This window comes from Typopeltis vanoorti, chromosome 21 (genome assembly GCF_054136105.1).
Source record: "Typopeltis vanoorti isolate ZY-2024b chromosome 21, IOZ_Tvanoo_1.0, whole genome shotgun sequence".
Taxonomy (NCBI): domain Eukaryota; kingdom Metazoa; phylum Arthropoda; class Arachnida; order Uropygi; family Thelyphonidae; genus Typopeltis; species Typopeltis vanoorti.
Genome location: NC_143569.1, coordinates 47,265,073 through 47,287,644, shown reverse-complemented (window position 1 = coordinate 47,287,644; position 22,572 = coordinate 47,265,073). Strand labels below are relative to the sequence as shown.

Below are 22,572 nucleotides of genomic sequence, written 5' to 3'. Positions count from 1 at the left end.
AGATCTGTAGCTAAATGAAGAGCAAAACACAAAAATTATATAATTATGAATCAACATGAAAAAAGTAGACTATACGTCATGAATGTGCCTTCACCCTCTTGCTACTTGACTGTTCATATAATAAGATCGAAAAAACTGTTAGCCTAAAAAACTACTTCAATAGTGGAAATCACCTGGAAACCAGCATATGCTTTATAGCAAGAGCCCTAATATGAACACATTTAAATATATATATACAACTGTTAAATTCAGATTTCACCCTCTGCCTGAATTAGCAAAAAAAAAAAAAATCACACTTTAAGTGAACCCAGATGGTATAGTGAGAATATTTGAAAACAAGGATGTACAGGATACTACAATTGTACCACATATCATGTTTACATTATTAATAACTCTCTAGTGACAATTTTTCTCTAGTAGTCTGTTATCTATCTGTCAGGATTCCAATCTTGTCATTTCTTATACTTCAGACTTCTAAGGCACTTCTAACTGCATCAATCCACCTAGACATTGATCTTCCTGTGGGTCTTCATCCTAGCATCAAACACCTGTTTTGCTAATCTTTCATCTTTCATTCTGTTCAAGTGACCATACCACCTGAGATTAGCTCTTCTCACACATTTAATGCTAATGATATTAAGTTCCTTCCTAATATCTTAATTTTGAATTTGACCATCTGTTCATTAATTCTCTCTCACACACACATCCTTAATAAATACAGATCCTTGTTACATTTCTATGATTTCTGAACAATACATCTTAATAAAGTGAAAATATGACCCTAACAATCCCGTTTTTGGTACAAACCCAGTGTGTTTTTCTCTAAGTTTCACTTTCTCAATTTTTCTCAGCCTCTTTTCAAATATGCTTGCATGAATCTTACTTGGAATATTCAATAAGGAAATTCCCACATTCAGTTTCATTTCCATTTTTACAGATGGGTACTATGAGAGCTGAACTTCTGCAGCTCAGTCAGTATAGACAAAGCCCTTTGGTTGGAAAAACCTGGGTTCAATTCCCATCCATGATGCCTTTATCTGGTCTCTTTTGACTAAAGGTGAGTTAACCAGTCTCATATGGAGGTGGAGGGTTTTTCTCCCAGTAACTCGGGTTTTTCATTCCTCAAAACAGGCAAATCGGTCCCGTGAACACAGACGTCTACAGTCATAAATATTTATGGCAAGAAAGGCAATATGAAACCACTTCGCTTCATAATCTCCCTAGTAATCAGTTGCAAACCCTCTCAAAAGAGAGGAGGCCACAGGATTAGGACTATGAGAACTCTACCCCAATCATCTGGAATTCAACCATATGATCAGGCCTTCTAGATTATGCAGCACAACCACTGTAAAACTTAAATACCTCCATATTTTAGCATTTCTGGTCAAAATTTGAGCTGCCTTTCTACATTTCAGTTTCTGATGACTTTTTTTTTTTCTGCTTTGTGGAACAGGCAAATGCCTAAATCCTTGAAGAGAAGAAAAAGTATTAATATACAGGGTGTTCGGGATAAATTTGACAGTTTCGTAAGGAAAAAGAAAATCTTCTTTGTATCTATTAAATTTAATGAATTGACAAAAAAACATTACAGGCAGAGTTAATTACAATACTATCAACAAGATTTACTCAAAATAACCACCATTAGCATCGATCACAGCTTCAATTCTGCTTCGGAACCTCGAACAAGCTGATGCTACAGTCTCCCTGGGAAGGGCCGCAAAAACTGTTTTAATTTTATCCATTAACTGGGCTTTTGTATTACTGGAAGTGCGATTGGTGTCTTTTTCAACTGCGCCCCATACAAAATAATCCATGGGGTTAAGGTCTGGGGAGTTTGGAGGCCAAACATTTGGACTGGTGAAGTCGTAGAAATTTTCAGACAACCATTTTTGACTTTTCCCAGAGGTGTGGCAAGGGGCCGAATCCTGCTGCCATACATACGGCCTACCATTGGCTACCCTTGTTATCCAGGGCTTGACTACAGTTAGCAACTCCACGAACAAAGCCCGAATTCCAATGCCAGGGTTCTTCAACACCTGTTCCTGCAGATTTGCGAGGAATTCTGCTGTACGAACGCAATCAGATCGTCTGCTAGGGATCTTTCTTCTTGCTACATCCTCGTAGTCACCATTGCAAGTCTCTAGTTCATGCCTGATTGTTTTTACTGTATTCAGGGAGCATTGGGCAGCAGTCGTAATATCCTTATTTTGATGGCGGGCACGAATCATCATGATACAAGTTATTCTCTTCCATGATTCAGGTGGGTTCCAGCTATCCATCCTTTCTGACATCTTGTATGTGAATGAAGAAGGGTCCAAACTTTTAAATGAAGAGAAGTGTGTGTTAATACATGTAACTTACGGAAAAATATAATTAATTATAAATATGTCAAATTTATCCCGAACACCCTGTATATTCCCGACTGCATTCCTGCTGAGTGTTTTCTACTAGCATTCAGCAATTTTTCAAACTGCAGTTTTCATGTCCCATTTATCATATAAGATTCCTTAAAAATACTCTTTCCTCCAATAGTAATTTTTTTTTTCAATAACATCCAGAACATTTTGACACCTTCATAATATTTATTTTCTGTATTCTGATATTGCCATGACTTTTACACACTGTTTTGCTTTCTTATGTTATTCTCTCAGGACACATGATGTCTGATTGCTAGGAACTTTTGATGTGTTTTCTTCTTTTCCATGAATGCCTATTTAACTTTCTTTCTGAGTGGCCTATTTAACTTTTCTTTCTGAGTGACCTATAAAGTTCTGATTTTTATATGCTTAAAGACAACTTCACCATAATGCCTCTAGGGCTGAATCAATCAAAGTTGTCTTCATCAAGAGAATCAGTATCAAGTCTCCAAGGTTTGAGTCTTATATGCAAACTTTTTTCTTTTTTTTTTTTTTTTTCTTTTAAATAATATTTATATATATTAAGAGGTTCACTGCTGAAAGCTTGAATTTTTATTTTTCTTATTTTCTTGTACTTATTGATTTATATTTTGTTCAGTTTTGCTATTTTTAATCTCAAGCCTCAGTTATAGGCAAAATATTGGATTAAAATATTTAATTATTGTTTACCTGTTGTGATAAAGCCATTATAATTGTTTTGCTATTCTTCTACTATCTCATTCATTCTTCTGTGTGTGTGTGTGTTTGTTTGTGTGTGTGTGTGTGTGTGTGTCCCCAGAGTCACAATTTTGATCACTTTTGTTAGTAACTACCTTTAAAGCATATGCTAGCATCACACCTTTACACTCCTTGTTGGAAACTGAGTGATTAGCATATCACTCTCCAATAAACAAGCTGTGGGTTTGAATCTCAACATGGGCATGGATGTTTATGATTGTTATTAGGTAGAAAGATGTATAAAATCTCACGAATAACAATGTTTCGTGTTCATTTTACAAGTTTAGTTTAAAGATAAAAAAATATATACATAGAATTGTCATTGCCTGTAAACTTACCAAAAATCCTGTGTATGTAATAATTTTATTATGAAACTGTGTTAAACCAAATGCGTGACATATGAAGTGTGACATCATCGCATCCCGATGTTAGCACCTTTCTATACATGGCATACTGAACATTGCACGTGCACACTACACAGAGTCCAGGGTGTATATAAACTTTTGAGTCTCGAAGGAAATCATCTTAGGGTTTTCTGCCTTCCCTTACATGAATCCACCACCACATGAAGTCCACTGTTGGTCATTGAAAGAGAAGCATCTTATATAGAGTTTTCATTGTATTCTCTGGGTTCACCGTCATGCAAAGTTCCGCTGTCTGTTGCCAGAGCTACAGAGAGCTCATTGAGAAAAGCATTCGTAGAATGGCTGTGCCACCATGTTGCTAAGTACCAAGATCCGAAAGTAAAAAGATATCAATGATAGAAAACAAAGAAAATGGTGGGAACTATATAAGTAGCCATGGAGAGCCAATTGGAGATAGCACTCATTGAACAGCTGATGCCACCATGTCGCTAGTTAATAGACTCCAAAGGTTAAAGATTGTCAATGATAGAGGACAAAGAAAATGGCAGGAAACAAAGAATGGGCTGAAGAAAGAAAGATCGTGAAGACAAAGGAATCAAGTAAGGACTGTAATGAAGGAAAGAAATATAAGTTATGTAATTCGTCATATTACTGATGTAAATGAATAACTACCTATCCTAAGAGTAGGCTTATTGCTGTAAATGTAAGTTATTGTTGATAAAGTATATGCTTAACAAGTTCATCTGTTAAATGATCAAGAATAACTAATTAGAATACCAGAAGTTATAGTTATGCTTAGATTATAAGATAGAATTGTAGATCTAAAGTAGAATTACTTGTAATTATCTAAGACTTGAAATTTCACTGTGTCAATGCTTATATGTAAATTGAACAGTGTATGTAGAGCTGTAGGTTTAAATAAATTGATTTGTGAGACACACTGAGACTGATTTGTCAATTCACTAGTCTGAAAAAGACAAACCTGCATATATCTGACTAATAAAGAGAAAGTATTTATGATATGTCAATTGATAAGTTAAGCTATGACTGATATAAAGTATGAGTTAACAGGGAATAATATCTGCTTTATCTTTTTATATTTCTACAAACTAGCACTCAATAAGTAGTTTAACTGGTACAGTTGTAAAACAAATAAATTCGTTAATCTAGAGAGTGTGAGCGACAGTAAGAAGGCCAGAGCACAGATAAGATAAAGTAGATTATAACAGATGAATTTCATTACCCGGTGTAAGAACCGCTATCCTGGTTATCGGAGACATGAAGTGGCTTGAAAAAGTTTTATGTTTAGCTTCTCCAGCAGACTTCCTAGACTATGAAAAAAATAAATAAAAATAAAAAATATATAAATTAAAAAAAAAAAAATTAATAACTATAACTTCTGTACTAAATCAGTAAAGATTTACAACCTCTCATAGGTGGGAATCATCACAAAAAAAAAAAAAAAAGCTTGAGCTATTATGCTTCCATCCTAACATATCACTTAGTCTCTCTGACTTTCTATAGTTGCATGAACCATGATTGTGTCACGCATCCAACACACTAATCAAGTACAACCTATTCTGAAAGTATAAATTCTGCCATCCATTGAAATCACTGCACCTACCACAACATTCTTTTACACAACCCACACATTATTTGAAATGACAGCCCTCCTTTCAACCTTGCTCCTATCATACCATGGCAGCAGTCACACAATCATGATTGTGTGACTGTTGCCATATTTTTTTAGATCTTTTCCAACAACTATGTTTTAAGTTCTCTCACATAACCATGTTTATTTCCCTTCAATTCATTCCAACCAACATAATCTTTTTTTTCTTTCATCTATGTACACACACACACCCTCTGTCAGCATTATGAATCTTCACACTCAAATAATATACATTCATTGTTCATTTATCACACTCCTGATCATGGAATCATCATATTTCATTTTTTTTTCACCTTTTTCAGCACTTAATTTCCTCTTTTTTCTCCTCTCACATTTCAGTGCAAAAGCAAGTGATAAGTATTCTGACTTATCTTACGGCTCAACAAATACTTTTCCAACTTCTTCAGCTCTCTCATTTTGTATTGTGCAACTCTTGAAGCGTTAAAACTTCCTGCATTATTTCAATCATGAAAAAAACTTTTTTTTTTTTCCTTTACCACTATCAATACCTTTCTTGCACTTTTCTCACCTCTTTCATTTCACTATTACCATTTTCATTTGCTTGCCTTCATGTACTCACATTTTTCTTATGTTTGAAGGGTTCATTAAATGCTATTTCATTTTCTTATATTCTGCATAATTTCTTATATTTAATGTGTTTTAGTGCTCATCCTCATTCAAACTTGAGTACCTGTTTACACTTCTAACATTGTTTCACTAACTGCTCACAAATTTCAATGAATATACATCAGACACTACAACATACACCACTCATATTGAAGCTGAACAATACACATGCTAAATTAAACCAGAAAAATGCAATTTAATCATCAAACTAAACTGAATTTTAAGCAGGCAATTTTATACCAAATATTTTTTAAAACTTATAATTTTCTAGCATGGATAATATTTATTTTATTAATCACCCATATGATTATGATTATTAAGAGAGACCTCCAGGGAGTCAGGGACTCATCAAGGGATTAATCATATAAATTCTCAATGAGATTTGTATGTTACAAAAATATTTATGAATGATGAGTGGAGAATTTTTCTTCCTACAACAGTAAATGAATGGATAATAAATGGGTTATGAATTTATTTTGTTCATAGGAAATTAGCCTTCAAAATCTATAATCATTATACTTATAAGTTAGGTTGAGCTAAACAACATTTAATTTATGATTTGATAGATAAAATAAATTAGCCAATCATAAGAAATTGGCTAATTTAAAAATCATAAGAAATTCTTAGAAATCATAAGAAAACATTGTATGCTAGTAGTGTAAAACAATTACAAATGCAAAACCAAAATAAAATCGTTTGCATCTACAAAGTAAAATGAATTACCTTGTTGGATTGAAGCAATGTACTATAAAATACCCCTGGTAATGCATGTAACCAAAGGTATGCATATGACCTTAGTGCATAAACTGGTGAATATTCCCATGTTTGAAACCCTTTTCCATAAAGTAGGTGATGGGTCTGTTAATAAATTAAAAATAAGATGTAAGTGCATAAAGAACCATATTTTCATTTTGCAACATAAATAGCTATGACAAACAGGAAGCAAATAACAAGCAAATGATTTAAAAAAAACAACACTTAGAATATACATATAAAAAAGTATGGAGATAATTAATTTTTTATATATATTTTTTACTACTAATTATGTTGTAATATATTTTATTACAACATAATAAAAATAATAAAGGAATGCCATTTTCAAAAAAAAATTACCTAGAATATACACGACAAAAGTATGGGGATAATTAATTTAATATATTTTTTACTATTATTATGTCATAATAAAATATATTATGACATAATAAAAATAGTAAAGGAATGCCACTCATATAATGAAAAATTATTTATCACTTGCAGAATTTTCAGCTAGATTTCCTAGTCCTTATAAGTGCATACAGATGAAGAGAGAAACAAAATTAGAACACTACTTATAATGTAAGCATATGTGACAATACATGGTATTATCTGAAGGAGGATAACTCCATCTTTATATATATATATATATATCTTATTTAGTATTTAATGACTAGAACACCAAGAATTAAAAAATAAAAGCAGATTTTATTCGCACGACTAGTTTCGTCTTTCACAGACTTCTTCAGGTGCAAAAAAACATAGAAATAACCAGCAAGATAACCGTACAGGAACAGGCTCTGAACAGTACAAAAAAGCATCAGCAAATAACTGTTAAGGTTCAAACCTTGATGAGTTTAAAAAAGAACTCTCTCTAATTTGAGATTGTTAGAGAAAACCTACCCATATGGAGAGGTAATTTCACGCTCGCTCCCACCACTATCCTCCACAAAAATTTGGGATTATTTTTACACTCGGACACCGGGCTCGCTCGCTTCTTTCTGACGAAGAAGCACTTAACTATGAACTCAATCTCCTTCCAACTACATTTCAACTAAATGTCTACTCAATGAAGACTCCTGTTCAATCCTCTCCCTCACTGCAATGAAGATACAACTTTTAAAGGGAACATTTCTATTCCTTACATCAGCTCTGTCACACCAAAATTGGCGAAGATTCTAAGAAAATATAACATACGGATTTTCTTCACGACTCTACCAAAGCTATGTTCCCTTTTAAGTCGGCTGAAGACTAGACATAGCAATCTCAAATATCCCGGCGTCTACCAGATTTTCTGCAATTGTGGTAAACCAAACTTTGGCCAGACAGAAAAATCAATTGAACTTCGCATTGAGGAACATCAAAGAGATATCGATTACAAGAGAACACGATCTAGTGCTTTATCTAGCCATGTTTTGTTTTCCACTGAAGAAGGACTCCCACATCCAGTTCTCTGGGAAAAGTCAAATAACATTCATCGTTGTTACAATGAAATAGAAAGGAAAATAATAGAATCAAAAGAAATAATTCTTAACCCTGTACATATCAACAGTAACCTTAGTTACAACTTGTGAGATTGTCACTGCTCTGCTATCCAATATTGGCATACTCGAGATCTTAAACGCATGCATATACCTAATAATACAGTTAGAGAGAGTTTTTTTTTAAACTCATCAAGGCTTGAACCTTAACAGTTATTTGCTAACGCTTTTTTGTACTGTTGTGAGCCAGTTCCTGTACAGTTATCTTGCTGGTTATTTCTATGTTTTTTGCACCTGAAGATGTCTGTGAAAGACGAAACTAGTCGTGCGAATAAAATCTGCTTTTATTTTTTAATTTTCAGTGTTCTAGTCATTAAATACTAAATAAAATGTACTCAAACCGAGTAAATCAATCTATAAACATATATATATATATATATGAAAGAATGATCATTAACTCGGTTAACATACATATTTTTTTTAAAAATATGTATTCAAGTCATATCCTTTTCTCAGCTAATCCTAATGATGAAAGCCAAAATCACAAAGTCTGCTGGGAAAAATCTACTAACATCTTCCATTGCAATGATGAACTAGAGAGAAAAATCGTGGAATCTAGGGAAATCATCTTCAATCCTGTTCATCTAAATAATAACTTGAGCTACAACCGCCCAGATAGTCATTCAGCTGTAATCATGTACTGGCATTCACGAGATGCTACTAGCACGTACTTTCGCAACAATACAACAAACGAAAGAACAGCTTTAAATACAACCACAACGATTTAATGCCAATTATGTATAGAGACTCTCTATGATGTTCATAGTTTATTTAAGCTTCAGTGTTTTAGTGTTTTTTTCTTTCTTTTATAATGTCACTTGATGAAGGCTGTTACAAGCCGAAACTAGTCGTGTTTTTATATTAAAACCTTTTTACTTAAATCTCAGTTCTAGTCATTCAATTCTTTAAAAAAAAAAAAAAATATATATATATATATATATATATATATATGAAGGGGGGGGAGTTGGAAAGTTCTGATAAACACTTAGAACAAAAATGATATGAAAGTAACTCATATAACCACAAGAAAAAACATATGAGGATATAAGAATATAAGAACATAACTTACCGTCATAACTCTGCCACTAGTATGTTCTTTCTTTTGTTATATTAGTTGCTTAAATATCATTTTTGTCTAGGTGTTTTATCAGAATTTTCCAGACCCACCTCGTATATATATGGAGAATTATTCCATGAGAGATTGGTCAACCTATAGTACCTAGTGTACTATAGGTTGAAAGGGCAATAAGGAACTTGTTCACGTGTTACATTGTGCTGACTTGAAAAACTGTAAATTGAATTTCTTGGGAAACATATGGTAGAAGACTGTTCCAGAGGGCAGCAGTAGAAGGGATGAAAGAAAAAAGGAGAAATTTGTTCTGTAGGTTTCGAATTTAACTGTGAGAGGGTATGTTGCATGTGTTTGGATGGATTTGCAAGAGGTTGGGAGAATTACTGATATCAAATGTGATAAACAGCAGCCACAGAGTATTTATAGAAGCTGCAAGATGCAAAGACTGAATGCCTGTGCAAAAAGTGAGTGGAGTGTATTAGTGAGAGAGGGGTTGCTAATTTTATATATATATATATATATATAAAATTAGCAACCAAAAAAAGCAAAAAATAAATAAGTTTATAATCAATTTAACTGCTCTTTTTTTGCACAGAATCCAGTATTTTTTGGGAGCTCTTGGGTACACCATCCCAGATGTGAGAGCTCTATTCAATGGTTGGGCAGATTTGTGATATAGGGTTAGGAGCTGTTTGGAGTTATACCTACAGTGAAAGCCTAATTTTTTGGATGTGAAAGAGATAATAGGTTTGTGCCAAGAGAGATTTGAAGTTATAGTTATTCCAAGAAGGTAAATCTCATCTTGAACAGAGATTTGGGTATTGTCAAGGATAAGATTGAGTTCTTTTTTTTTGTGGGAAATAATGCAGAGCTATGTTTTGCTAGCATTAAAGTTGACAAGGTTATCCAAATCCCACTGATGAATGTTTTGAAGATCAGAATTTGGTAGTAGAGGTTAGAGTTCTGCAGGTTGTGGTGATTTGTGCTTTGCAAGGTTTGTCAGATGAAAGGAGGAGTGCATTGTGCTGTTGCCAGCAAAACTGTGAAATGAACTGGCAGTTAGCTGGAGTGGATCACTTCTATATATATATATAAGGAAGAGGGTGGGCAAAATAACACAAACTTGTGGGACCCCCCACATCTGTTGTACAGATAGAAGATAAGGAGCTAGACAACATCAACTGAAGTGAGTGTTCATTCAGAAAGCTGGCTACCCAATTGCAAAAGTAAGGGGGGTAGACTGAGTGATAGGAAGTTACTTAATAGACTTTAGTGTTGCTGCCCAAACTCGGACCACTTGAGATTCGCCAAGCCTTTCCATGGTGTTTGTCTAGAGATGAGTGACATAGATTAGTAGTTCCCCTGTTAATCAGCATTGATGGAATCCATACTGTTGGTCATTTATTAGCTATGCAAGAATTGGAAAGCTGGAGAGAGGAGGGAGGGGGGGGGAAGCTTTTCTTGTGGGTGATGAAGCAATAGTGGGGTCTTCAAGGCAGCAAAGGAGATGGGTGTTTTTAGTTCTTTCCATTACTTTAGAAAGTAATGGAAAGGTCTGTACTCTAGAGCACAGACCTTTAGAACAATTGGAGGAATACCATCAAGGCTAGAAGATGTTTTGGTATCTAATTTGAGCAAAATTTTTCTGATCTGTTTCTGGTAAAAAGGTCAAATGTGGCACTGAGTGTTTGGAATAGTTGGAAACATTTACCATGATCAGCTTTTCAAGAATTAGATTAGAAGTGGAAAGTGGGGGGGAAGGGTAGCTTTTTTTCTGTGGCTGATGAAGCAATAGTACCATCTGGATTTAATAGTGGTGGGAGTAGAGTTGGACAGAAGTTACGGCCGATAGCTTTGACTAGAGTCTAGAAGGCATGGCTGCCATTTGGGCAGGATGCAAGTTTCCTGCTTTTAACTCTCTCCAAATCGGTTTTCAATGTGATGATAATTTTTTTGCAGCAATTTCAGGCTTTTGTATAGGCAGTATAGGAAGATGGAATTTTTGATATCAGCCAGTTGCAGTTACAGCTTTGGCATACCTGTGGGAGAATAAAATCTCAGATAGGGGAAAAGAATTTAGGGTGGAGCAGAGAATAAATGTTTCCATGCCGCTGATGAGAATTATTTCGTTGATTTGTTCTGCACATAAGTAATTTTGGCTCAGGTAGCAATGTGGATGAGTTGTAATGTGTTGCTCCATGGGGGAAGAGATCTACACTACATTGTGGTCTGAGCTGCCTAGAGGTCAAAAACATTCACAGTATACTTAGATGGGTCACTAATGAGAAAGAGATTCAGGGTGTTTGGAGAGTGGTTTGGGTTGCCTGGAGTTCTGGTGGGCATGTGAACAATTTGTGTGAGACTGTTGGGAGATTCCAAGTAGGATATTCTCTGGCATGGTATATCGGAGCAAACATATGCACAGACCCCATCTCTGAGGTGAAAAGAGTAAAAGAGTGTGTAGCTGGGAAAGCAGAGAATCAATAATGTTTGAGGAGTTTGAGATTCGAGTTTCTGTCAGGAAAAGTAAGTGAGGTTTTGCAGACTGGAGGTAAAATTGGATTTCATACTGAAAAGAAGTGTGTGTAAGAAAGATTTAAATTAATCAAAGTTGAGCAGCTTTCAGAGGTGAGCTGTAGACTCAAATACACAAACATCATTCAAGAAAAAATAAGAGTTTGAAAACAAGAACCAAATCTTGGAGATTCAGAGGCAAACCCTGGGGGAAAAAAAACATAACTTGATTCAACCGAGAGGCATGTAGTGAGGTTGTCTGCAAGGATAGAAAATCAGAACTTAATGGTGAACTTAGTAAGTTAAAGATGCAATCAAGGAAAAGAAGAAAGCATATCAAAATGTGTCTTGCAAGTAAGTAAGCTTATGTGGATGAGTTGTAATGTGTTGATTTAATACCACTTTTCTAATATTTAATTACTCTTAGATTTAATAACTCTTAGAGAATACGAGAAAAATATAAGAAAGCAAAGCACTATGTAAAACTAGGCTTAACAAAAGTCATGGGAAGACTTTGGTAAGAACATAGAAAATAAATATCAGGAAGGTGGCAAAATATTCTGGAGGCTATTGAAAAAGTTTTGAAATAGAGGAGAGTACTGTAAAGGAATCAGAGATGATAAAGGTGTCATGAAAACTAAAGATAAAGATATTCTAGATGTCTGGATTAATTACTTTGAGAGTTGCTAAATGAAAGAAACAGCAGCAGCAGTACAGTGGCAAAAAACCCACAACAGGAATGCAGTCAGGAATACATATGCATGCTTGAAGTAGAAAAATAAAATGCCATTAAAAAGCTGAAATGTGAAAAGGCAGCTGGAGTGGATGAAATTATCTCCACTGTTATTCATTATCTATATGGATCACATGAAGAAAAGTGGTATTAAATCTGATATCAAAATTGGCAATGTTAATCTTAGCTCTTTACTTCATGTAGATCAGGCGTGACCAACTTCATTCTATACGAGGACCAATATATGATGACTGGTAGCGTCACGGCTGCATACTTTTAGACAGAACTTAAATAAAAATAAACTCTGCATTTTTTTCAAGGCAATAGTTATATGTATTGAATTACTATATTTGTTAAATCATTTGACTACTGGGAGAACAATATAAAATACTTGATTGATTTAAATATAAGTTGTTAAATTAAATTTAATTACATATTTCTGGTTTTTTTTTTACATGTAACACAATTTAATGTGAATGCTGTGGGTGTTCATGTGTGGCAACAAGTTCATCAAAGTCAATTTTCAACAATGATGACGATCTATAATAACACTTTTTAATTAATTTAATATGTGAGAACCTATTTCCTCGACTCTTTTTGTTACAGTTTGTTTTGATAGTGGGATGCTTTCAAACTTGCTGGCAATTTTATCTTTCCCAAATGCACATGCCAAGAGCCTTTTTTTGTATTAATGTTGGTTTAGTAAAAATAGATTTCTGAGCATTAACCTTTCTCTTCAAATTACGTACAATTTTAGTATGTACTTGTCCAACGTATTCTTGGCATTTAGTGGCATGGTGCTGTATGTAGTGGAAGTTATATTCCTTGTGCACAGACAATACTTGCAAACACACAAGGAACTGTGGTTTGTTGTCGTTATTGTTTATAAACAGAAATTCATTTTCCCATTTCTCCTGAAATGACCTGTTTTCTTCACAGATCTTACGTTTCTTACTCATAGTACACAAAGGCTGAAGTAATTGACCAGGGGACACAAACTGCAACAATAACACTGTTATTGTTGCAATTAACAATAACAATGTATTAAGAGAAGCAGTAGATTTTATAAATTGAGTAATCTTTTTAAAGCAATTTTGATTCCGTATTCAGAATCTAAATTGTTTCTGTCATCAGAAATAATGAATATATCTAGTATATCAATCAGAAAATCTGAGGTCGAAACTAATAGCTAAATTGATAATACATATAATTTAATATAGTTTTTATCCTGTCGCAGGCCACACAAAATCATGTTACTGGCTGCATGTGGTCCGTGGGCCTGCCTGCAGACAATATGGTGTTGGCCACCTATGATGTAGATGATTTATACTTCTGAATAAATCCAGTACAAGTCTGCAGGATTCCCTAAATAAACTGAACAACAGAAATGCTCAAATATGGAGATATAAAAGTTTTACAGTGGCTGCACTGCATAATTCAGAAGCCATGGTCAGAGAGTAGAATTCCAGATGACTGGAGAAGAGCTGTCATAGTACTCATCTGAAGAAAAAAAAAAGGGAAATAAAACTGAATGTGAGAATTGCAAAGGTGTTTCTCTACTAAGTGTTCCTGGTAAGATTTATGCAAGTATACTTGAGAAATGGCTAAGGAAAATTGTGGAAGGGAAATATATGTTGGCAGTATCAGATTTTCACTTTAAGAGAGATAGTTGAGAAATCTTGAGAATATACCAAGAATTTGTTAAGTTTTGTACAACTGGAAAAGGCATATTACAAGAGGAAAGCTCTTCAAAACACTACAGTTATATGGTGTAAATGGGACATTATATCAAGCAATACATAGTCTCTATTTAAGCTAGTCAGCAGTTGAAACCGAAGAAGGTACAATAAAATGGTTTAATGTTAAATCAGGTGGTGCAACAAGAGTGCACATTATCTCCACTGTTATTCATCTATATGGATCACATTATGAAGAAAAGTGGAATTAAATCTGATTCAAATTCACATCTACATAAAGTATAGAGAATGTTATACTTCTGAATACATCCAGTACAAGTCTGCAGCATTCCCTAATTAAACTGAACAACTGCTATAATAAATTTAATATGAAAATAGCAATAAAAAGATAAAGACATTGAAACATTGAAACAACTGCATCCTGAATGGAAAACACATCGAACAAATAAAACAATTCAGATATTTAGACGCAATTTTTAATGAAGATGGCAAATTACATATGAAAATAAACAACAGAATTACTAAAACTGGTACGGTAGGAAGTCAGTTGAATAAATTTATATGGAAGAAGAAAGAAATTAGTAAAAACAGTAAATTAGTTATATACAAGACAGTGTTCAAAGTAATTTTAACTTATGGACCAGAGAACTGGCTTAGAAATAAAACAGTTGATCAAGGACTAGAGACCACAGATATGAGAGTTCTACGAAAGATTAAGGGAGTGAACAGATGGAGTCAATGACAGTATCATATTAATTCTCGTAGAAAGGCTTAAAGTATTATATTAAAAATGAGGATATTAGGAAAGAACTTGATGTTGTTAGCATTCTGGAATGTGTTATTTAATCTCAGATGATATGGTCACTTAAACAGAATGGGAGAGGAAAGATTAACAAAACAAGTGTTCTTTGCCAGGTGGGGCAGGAAAAAAGACCTATGGGAATACCAAGATGTAGGTGGATGATACAGTAAAAAGTGCCTTAGAAGAAAACATAAGACCTGATAATGTTGGAGTCTTGACAGACAACAGATTCATTTTGAAGAAAATTGTTGATCAAAAGTTAGTAATGGTGTAACGTTTTCATGTAATGCTATCATAATATCCTGTACACCACCTGAGGTACATATCAGTAATTGATATATTGTGTTAGAGACTACGAGATGAAAGCACTTGGCTGCCTCCCTTCACTGCATGCTGACTAAAATTAGTGATAGTCTAGGATCTATTCCCTTTGGGGAATAAAAGACATTAGTGTTTTTATTTTTAATTTATTTCAGTTTGAAAATATTGGGGATATTTGCAATATTTTGGGCATTTCATTTGACAAAGAAAGGTCTACAACAACAAAAAAAAAAAAAAAAAAAAAATAGAAGATACAGTCATGGATTGCCTCCTTTCTTCTCCCCATCCCCCACACAACAAACATTTTTTATAGAGTTGTTTGAAAAGAATGCCTTAAACTCTGCCTCCTTCCCCCAAACCTACTATCTAGCTATGCTATGTAGATGATTAAGGTGTCCACCTTACTCCACTAAAGAAAATTTAAATTTGGGAGGCTATTCCTTAAATCTGAATTTATTATTGCTAATTATCCCAATAAGACACCTTAAACACTTTTCTTTTACATTTAAATAGCCTACATCCAAGGATCAACTTCACTATGGAAACAGAAAATCACAGCAGTCTGCTCTTCCAAGATACCCTAGTTATAAGATGACCAGATGGACCCTTCAGCTTCACCATCTATAGAAAAACCCACACAGAGATAAATGCATCTACCAACAGTCATATCACCTCTCAAGAGTATGGCATTATAAAAACTCTAGTATGCATCAAAACTGATTTGCTCAGATGATGCTGCACTGACTACTGAACTCAACCATGTATAAAATATCTTTTTAGCCAATGGTACCCCACCCCCAAATAGATAAAAAGAATACTAATATCCCAATATCTCCTGCCTCAAACAAAGGAAAAAACAAATCCATCACCATCTCATATATTTGTATCACCTCTGAAAAGATGACCAACAAAAAAATTACAATCTTGTGACTGCCTGCAAATCACACGGGAAGTAAGAATCTCTTATCTAAACACCAGCTACAGCCTTTGGATTTATCTGCAGTCTACCATGAAGATCTGCTAAACCTCAGCAGCCAACACCACTATGGTTACTCAGGTTTAGCAGACCAGGATTCATTGGATGAAAGCCACCTAACTCCACTAAAGAAAATTTAAATTTGGGAGGCTCTTCCTCAAATCTGCATCTGAAATTACTAAACCACCTCTCATTTGGGAAACTCTCATCTAAGAGATAAATGCATCTCTTAATGACCAAAAACATTCAAAGTCAATATGCAGTATTATTTAGGATTATAGGTCTTCCTGTATTTCTCCTATTCAGTCTCACTTACTAATGTAATACTTGTGTGCACATATTGATACTATTGTATTATTCTCTGATGATGTCAATTTAACTTTGGAAAAATACTGGAAATAATTAGTCAAGTTCTTTATTTATTATACTGTCTATGAAATTGTACTGGGGTGCTTAAGGGTCAAAGCTGTATAACTAAGAGGAGACCTCCACATAGCCTTAAAGGAATGCGGAGAACCGACCAGGGCTTCTGACCTAATGTCCAATCCTCACCTTCTCGTGTTGCACCCTGTTGGGTATCTACTTGGATACTGAACGGACGAGGATGGGCTGGCAATTTGGGATTTAGCCGATCAAATTGTATTCTTATTGGTTAAATCAAAATATAGAATGATAGTACAACATGACAAAATTTCATGCTGGCTGGGGCGTCGCCTGGTTAAATAAAGCCCCCGTTGTTTTCGCCACGGAACCAGGGTGAACAGCGAAAAGTCAGCTACTGGAACAAATCTGAAAATAAACCCCAACTCAACATCACCAGAGTTAAAGATCGGTACTATCAACATAAGAAGCCTGAATGGCAAAGAAATGGAGCTAGCTGAGAAATTAGATAAGTACCAGATCGACATAATAGGGGTGACTGAAACAAAAAAGACCAAAACTGGTGAGATCTTTCTAAGCAATAAATACAAAATGTTATATTCAGGCAATGACAATCAAGGAAAAGAAGGAGTAGCCATAGTATTCAACACAAAATACGAGGCTAATCTTCTTGAATGGCAGTCAGTCTCAAGTAGAGTAATGTGGGCAAATATGAGAATGGGGAACTGGACAATGAGACTTATTTGTGCCTATGGTCCCACAGAAGGTTCTACTAAGGTAGAAGTGGAGGAATTTTTTGAGGCTTTAGAAAAAGCAACTGACACAATGAAAAATGAAAAGTTGGTCCTTGTTGGGGATCTAAATAGCAGAGTAGGAAATGATTGTGAGACATACAAAAATATTTTGGGAAAATTTGGAGAAAAGAGCAAAGCTAATAATAATGGCATATATCTGTTGGATTTCTGCTCAGGACATGGACTGGTTATTACTAACACCATGTTCCAACATAAAAATGTGCACAAATTCACATGGAGAGAAGAGGCAAGGAATAAGAAAAGTCTCATTGACTATGTTATTGTTGATAGTGATGTTTTCTCCCTAGTGCAGGACACCAGAGTGTACAGAGGATTTGAAATTGGAAGTGATCACTATTTAGTCTTGAGCAGGATAAAATTGAATTTCATATTGAAAAGAATAACATGTAAGAAAGTTTTAAAGCGAATAAAAGTTGAGCAGCTCTCAGATGTGAACTGTAGACTAAAATACACAAAGATTATTGAAGAAAAAATGAAAGAGTTTGAGAACAGGAATCAAACCTTGGAGATTCAGTGGCAAACTCTGAAGAAAACATTGATTGATTCTGCCAGAGAGGCATGTGGTGAAGTTGTCTGTAAGGATAAAAAAATCAGAACTCCCTGGTGGACACAGGAAGTTAAAGAGGCAGTGAAGGAAAAGAAGAAAGCATATCAAAAGTTCCTGTCAAATAAGTCAGCTTGTGCTCTTAGAGAATATAGAGACAAATGCAAGAATGCTAAACACTGTGTAAAACTAGCTAAACAAAAGTCATGGGAGGACTTTGGCAAGAATATAGAAAATAAATATCAAGATGGCAAATATTCTGGAGGTTGTTGAAGAAGCTTAAGAATGGAGGAAAGAGTGCTATAAAAGGAATTAGAGATGATAAAGGTGACATGAAAACGGGAGAAAAAAGATATCCTTGAAGTATGGAGTAATTACTTTGAAAACTGCTAAATGAAACAAGCAGTGATGACAGCACAGTGGTAAAAAAACACTGATCAGGCATGCAGTCAGGAATACATATCCATACTTGAAGTAGAAAAAGCCATCAAAGGCTTGAAATGTGGAAAGGCAGCAGGAATAGATGATATTCAACCAGAAATGCTGAAGCATGGTGGTATAAGAGTCTTACAGTGGCTGCATTTCATAGTTCAGAAAGCCTGGACAGAGGGACGAATTCCCGATGATTGGAGTAGAGCTCTCATAGTACCCATATATAAAAAGGGAAATAAAACTGCATGTGAGAATTACAGAGGTATTTCCCTACTGAGTGTTCCTGGCAAGATCTATGCAAGTATACTTGAGAAACGGTTGAGAAGAATTGTGGAAGAAAAGCTTGGTGAAGAACAAGCTGGATTCAGGCCAAATAGAGGCTGTCAGGATCAGATCTTCACTTTACGACAAATAGTCGAGAAAGCATGGGAATATAACAAAGATCTGTATTTAAGTTTTGTCGATCTGGAAAAGGCATATGACAAGGTGCCAAGAGAGAAGCTATTCAATATGCTGCAGTTATATGGTGTCAATGGGGCATTATATCAAGCAATACTTAGTCTTTATTTGAGTTGTAAGTCAGCAGTTAGAATTGAAGGAAGTACAGGAAGATGGTTTAATGTTAAATCTGGTGTGAGACAAGGATGTACATTATCCCCTCTGTTATTCATTATCTATATGGATCACATTATGAAGGAAAGTGGTATTAAACATGATATCAAAATTGGAGATGTTAATGTCAGCTCTTTGCTTTATGCGGATGATGTTATACTTCTAAATAAATCCGCTACAAGTCTGCAAGATTCTCTGACTAAATTGAATAGCTGTTGTAATAGATATGGTATGAAGGTCAGCAATAAAAAGACAAAGACAATGAAAATAGGCAGAATCATTGAAAATGTCAGCTGTATTGTGAATGGAGAACCTGTGGAACAAGTAAAACATTTCAGCTATTTAGGCACAATTTTTACTGAAGATGGTAAATTAAATATAGAAATAGACAACAGAATCAGCAAGGCTGGTATGGTGGGAAGTCAATTTTATAAATTCATATGGAATAAGAGAGAAATTAGTCGGAACACTAAATTAGCTGTATACAAGAGAGTGTTCAAACCAGTTTTAACTTATGGATCTGAGAGCTGGGTCAGAAGTAAAACACTTGACCAAAGACTAGAGACCACAGATATGAGAGTCCTGAGAAAGATTATAGGCGTGAACAAATGGCATCAATGGCAGTATCATATTAAAAACGAGGATATTAGGAAAGAACTTGACATTGTCAGCATCCAGGAATGCGTTAGCAGAGCTAATCTCAGGTGGTATAGTCACTTAAACAGAATGGGCGAGGAAAGATTAGCAAAACAAGTGTTCTCTGATAGATTGGCAGGAAAACGATCCAGAGGAAGACCAAGATATAGGTGGATTGATACGGTACAAAGTGCTTTAGACGATAGAAATATAAGATCTGATAATGTTGGAGTGTTGACAAGTAACAGACTGATTTGGAGGAAAATTGTAGATAGGAAATTAATAATGATGTAATTATTGTCATGTAGTACTATCATATCCTGTACACCCCTTGAGGGTACATGGCAGGAATTTGATGATGATGATGATGAAATTGTACTTAAGTAGCTGAAATGGTATATTTTCTCCATAGGTTCCCCATTGAAAATGCACTTAATGTTTTCCATGTTCCTGCCTGTTTTCAGAATCATCTTTTTATTGCCAATTTTCATATCAAAAGTATTATAGTATTAGTTATATAATACAGTTAAAGAATCTTGAAGACTCATAGTGGATTTATTTAAAAGTATACACATACCAGCCGTTGAATTAGAAACTTTTATTTAATACCATCTCAGACCCCGAATTACAGCACATATGTAGTTTGACGTAGATTCCACAAAGTGTTGGATTGCATCTAAGTCTACAACGTAGCGAGTGTTCACAGTCCTTTAACTGGTTCAGATTTGCTAGAAGAGGACTTTGCTCCCAGATCAATTTTTCTAACATGTCCCATGCATTCTCAATGGGGTTCAGATCTGGGCTTTGTGGTAACAAGGGAAGATAGTGGAAATTGATGTCATGCTCACTGAACCACTGCCAAACAATTCTTACGTGATGGATAGTAGCATTGTCATCCATGAAAGAACTGACACCTGCTGGATAAAAAGTCAACAATGCATGATAGACTTAATCGGCAACAAAGTTCAGATATTCCTTGGAGAACACCCGACCTTCCAGCAATATCACAAGATCATCCATTCCGTACTCACAGAGCATGTCCAACACCATGACATCACCTCCACCAGAACCTTGAGTTGTGTTTACAAGGCAAGCTGGGTTCATTGCTTCATAGGACTCCTGCCAAACTCTCTACCTACCATCGGTACAGAACAGGGTGTACTGTGACTTGTCAGAGCACGATTTTTTTCCAGTCTTCCAGTGTCCGTTCATGTGGCGTTTCTGAAACTACTGTAGACAAACTTCATGGTTCTTTGCAGAAATCAGTTGTTTCTGTATAGGCATATGACTGCCAATATCAATCCTCTGCAATTCCCTACACATAGTTTGGTGAGATACAGGTTGGGAACAGCCTTCATTAAATGCTTTGGTCAATTGCTGCACACAGGAAATTCTGTTTATCTATGCAAGCCTTAGGAATATAGTTATGCCTTTTTTAGACAAGTGATTTAATTACCTGGGTGAGATATCTTGGGTGATTAAACACCCTTAGAGAAACCAGTCAGCTCTGCTATTTTGAAAATTATGATTTTGATATCAGGTTTAATCTCCTGTCTTTCATATGCTCTGTACAGATGATGAATAACAGTGGCAATAGATACCCTTGTCATAAGCCTGATTTTACATCCAACAGACAAAGGCTTCAGACTCAATGTCCAATCCTCACCTTTTCATGGTGCACACTCTTTTTAGGTGTTCAATTGGATACTTAATGAACAAGTTGGCAACTTAGCAACTTAGAAAAAGTTGCTAAGTTGCAAATATTAACCACAAACAAAAATGATAGCAAACATCGTATTTACTCGAATATAGCTTGCACTTTTTTCCAAAAATTAAAGCTAAAAAATTGTGGTGAGAGATATATGCAAGGATTTTCGGAAACTAAAGTTTTCAGGAAAAATCTGAAAATGGGTATGACTTACAAAGAGTCCTATTTGCTATTGCTGCTTCCGGCCTCGAGAGCAGTTTCTTAGTGTGCATCGTCAAAGGTATCTACCCAAATAGCGTCATCTTCTTTCCTATTACCTCAAGCAAAAATTTCCAGTAATTTATGACTTGGGATATGTAATGAACAATCCTTAACGAATGACTAATGAGAAGTGAAAGCAGAGAGTGAAACAGACAGCAATGGTAGGCCAGTAGAGATAGAGCAGCTATGAAGACGTGCATATGACTGGTGCTGAGCTGATTTGCAGTAGAATTTTATTTGAAGTAGCTTTATGATCTGTCTTAATGACATCGAAAATTTCGAATGCAATCAAACAAACTTATTTCATGTAATTGAAAAATTGGACAATAGTTTTTAGTTAGATACTATGTTTGCCAGTGCAACATATGATTTTGCTTGAATCTATACAGCATAATTTCTGTGGGAGGGGACATGTGATTCGAGTGCCGTGTTTTTATCCCAGTTGTTTCTACCTACACTATTTGTTGAGAATTACATTACACAGACTGCAAATGTCTCTGCACCTTAATCAGTGATACAATAAAACTTCTTGTGTCTGCAGCATAGTGGCTGTTGGCGAGGGCATGTTGTTTACCGTGGGGAGTGAGTTACTATTGCCCCGAGTGAACACATTTATACTTTTTTTGTGTGTGCGCGCGAGGTATATGCAAAACTTTTTCATTTCTTTTTTTTGTAAAGTAAAATCAGGAGTGAAAGTTATGAGCGAGGGTGAATTATATTCGAGTAAATATGGCAGTTGTCTTAAACTATTATTTGAATGTTACCTAAACTTTGAAAACAAACTTTTAATGAATAATTTAAGAATTCATTATTTAACCCATCTTATGTCTGAACAGTGAAACTTTTTAATTAGAAAGGAATATGAATTTTATTATACATACATACATACAGAAGATCCCTGCTTTCATAACCCGGTACTTTATGGAAAACCACTGTTGAGTGATCGATCACAAACTGAACCTCATTTACTATCAGA

General features: G+C 35.0%; 1 protein-coding gene across 1 annotated transcript in view; it reads right to left on the bottom strand.

Annotated features, from left to right (window-relative positions):
* Alg9 (alpha-1,2-mannosyltransferase Alg9) overlaps nt 1–22,572 on the bottom strand; it is a 246,190-nt gene that overhangs the window by 204,345 nt on the left and 19,273 nt on the right. Inside the window, exon 3 of the mRNA XM_090410879.1 lies at nt 6,522–6,656. Coding sequence (XP_090267005.1) covers nt 6,522–6,656 — 135 coding nt within the window. The remainder of the gene's footprint in view (nt 1–6,521; nt 6,657–22,572) is intronic.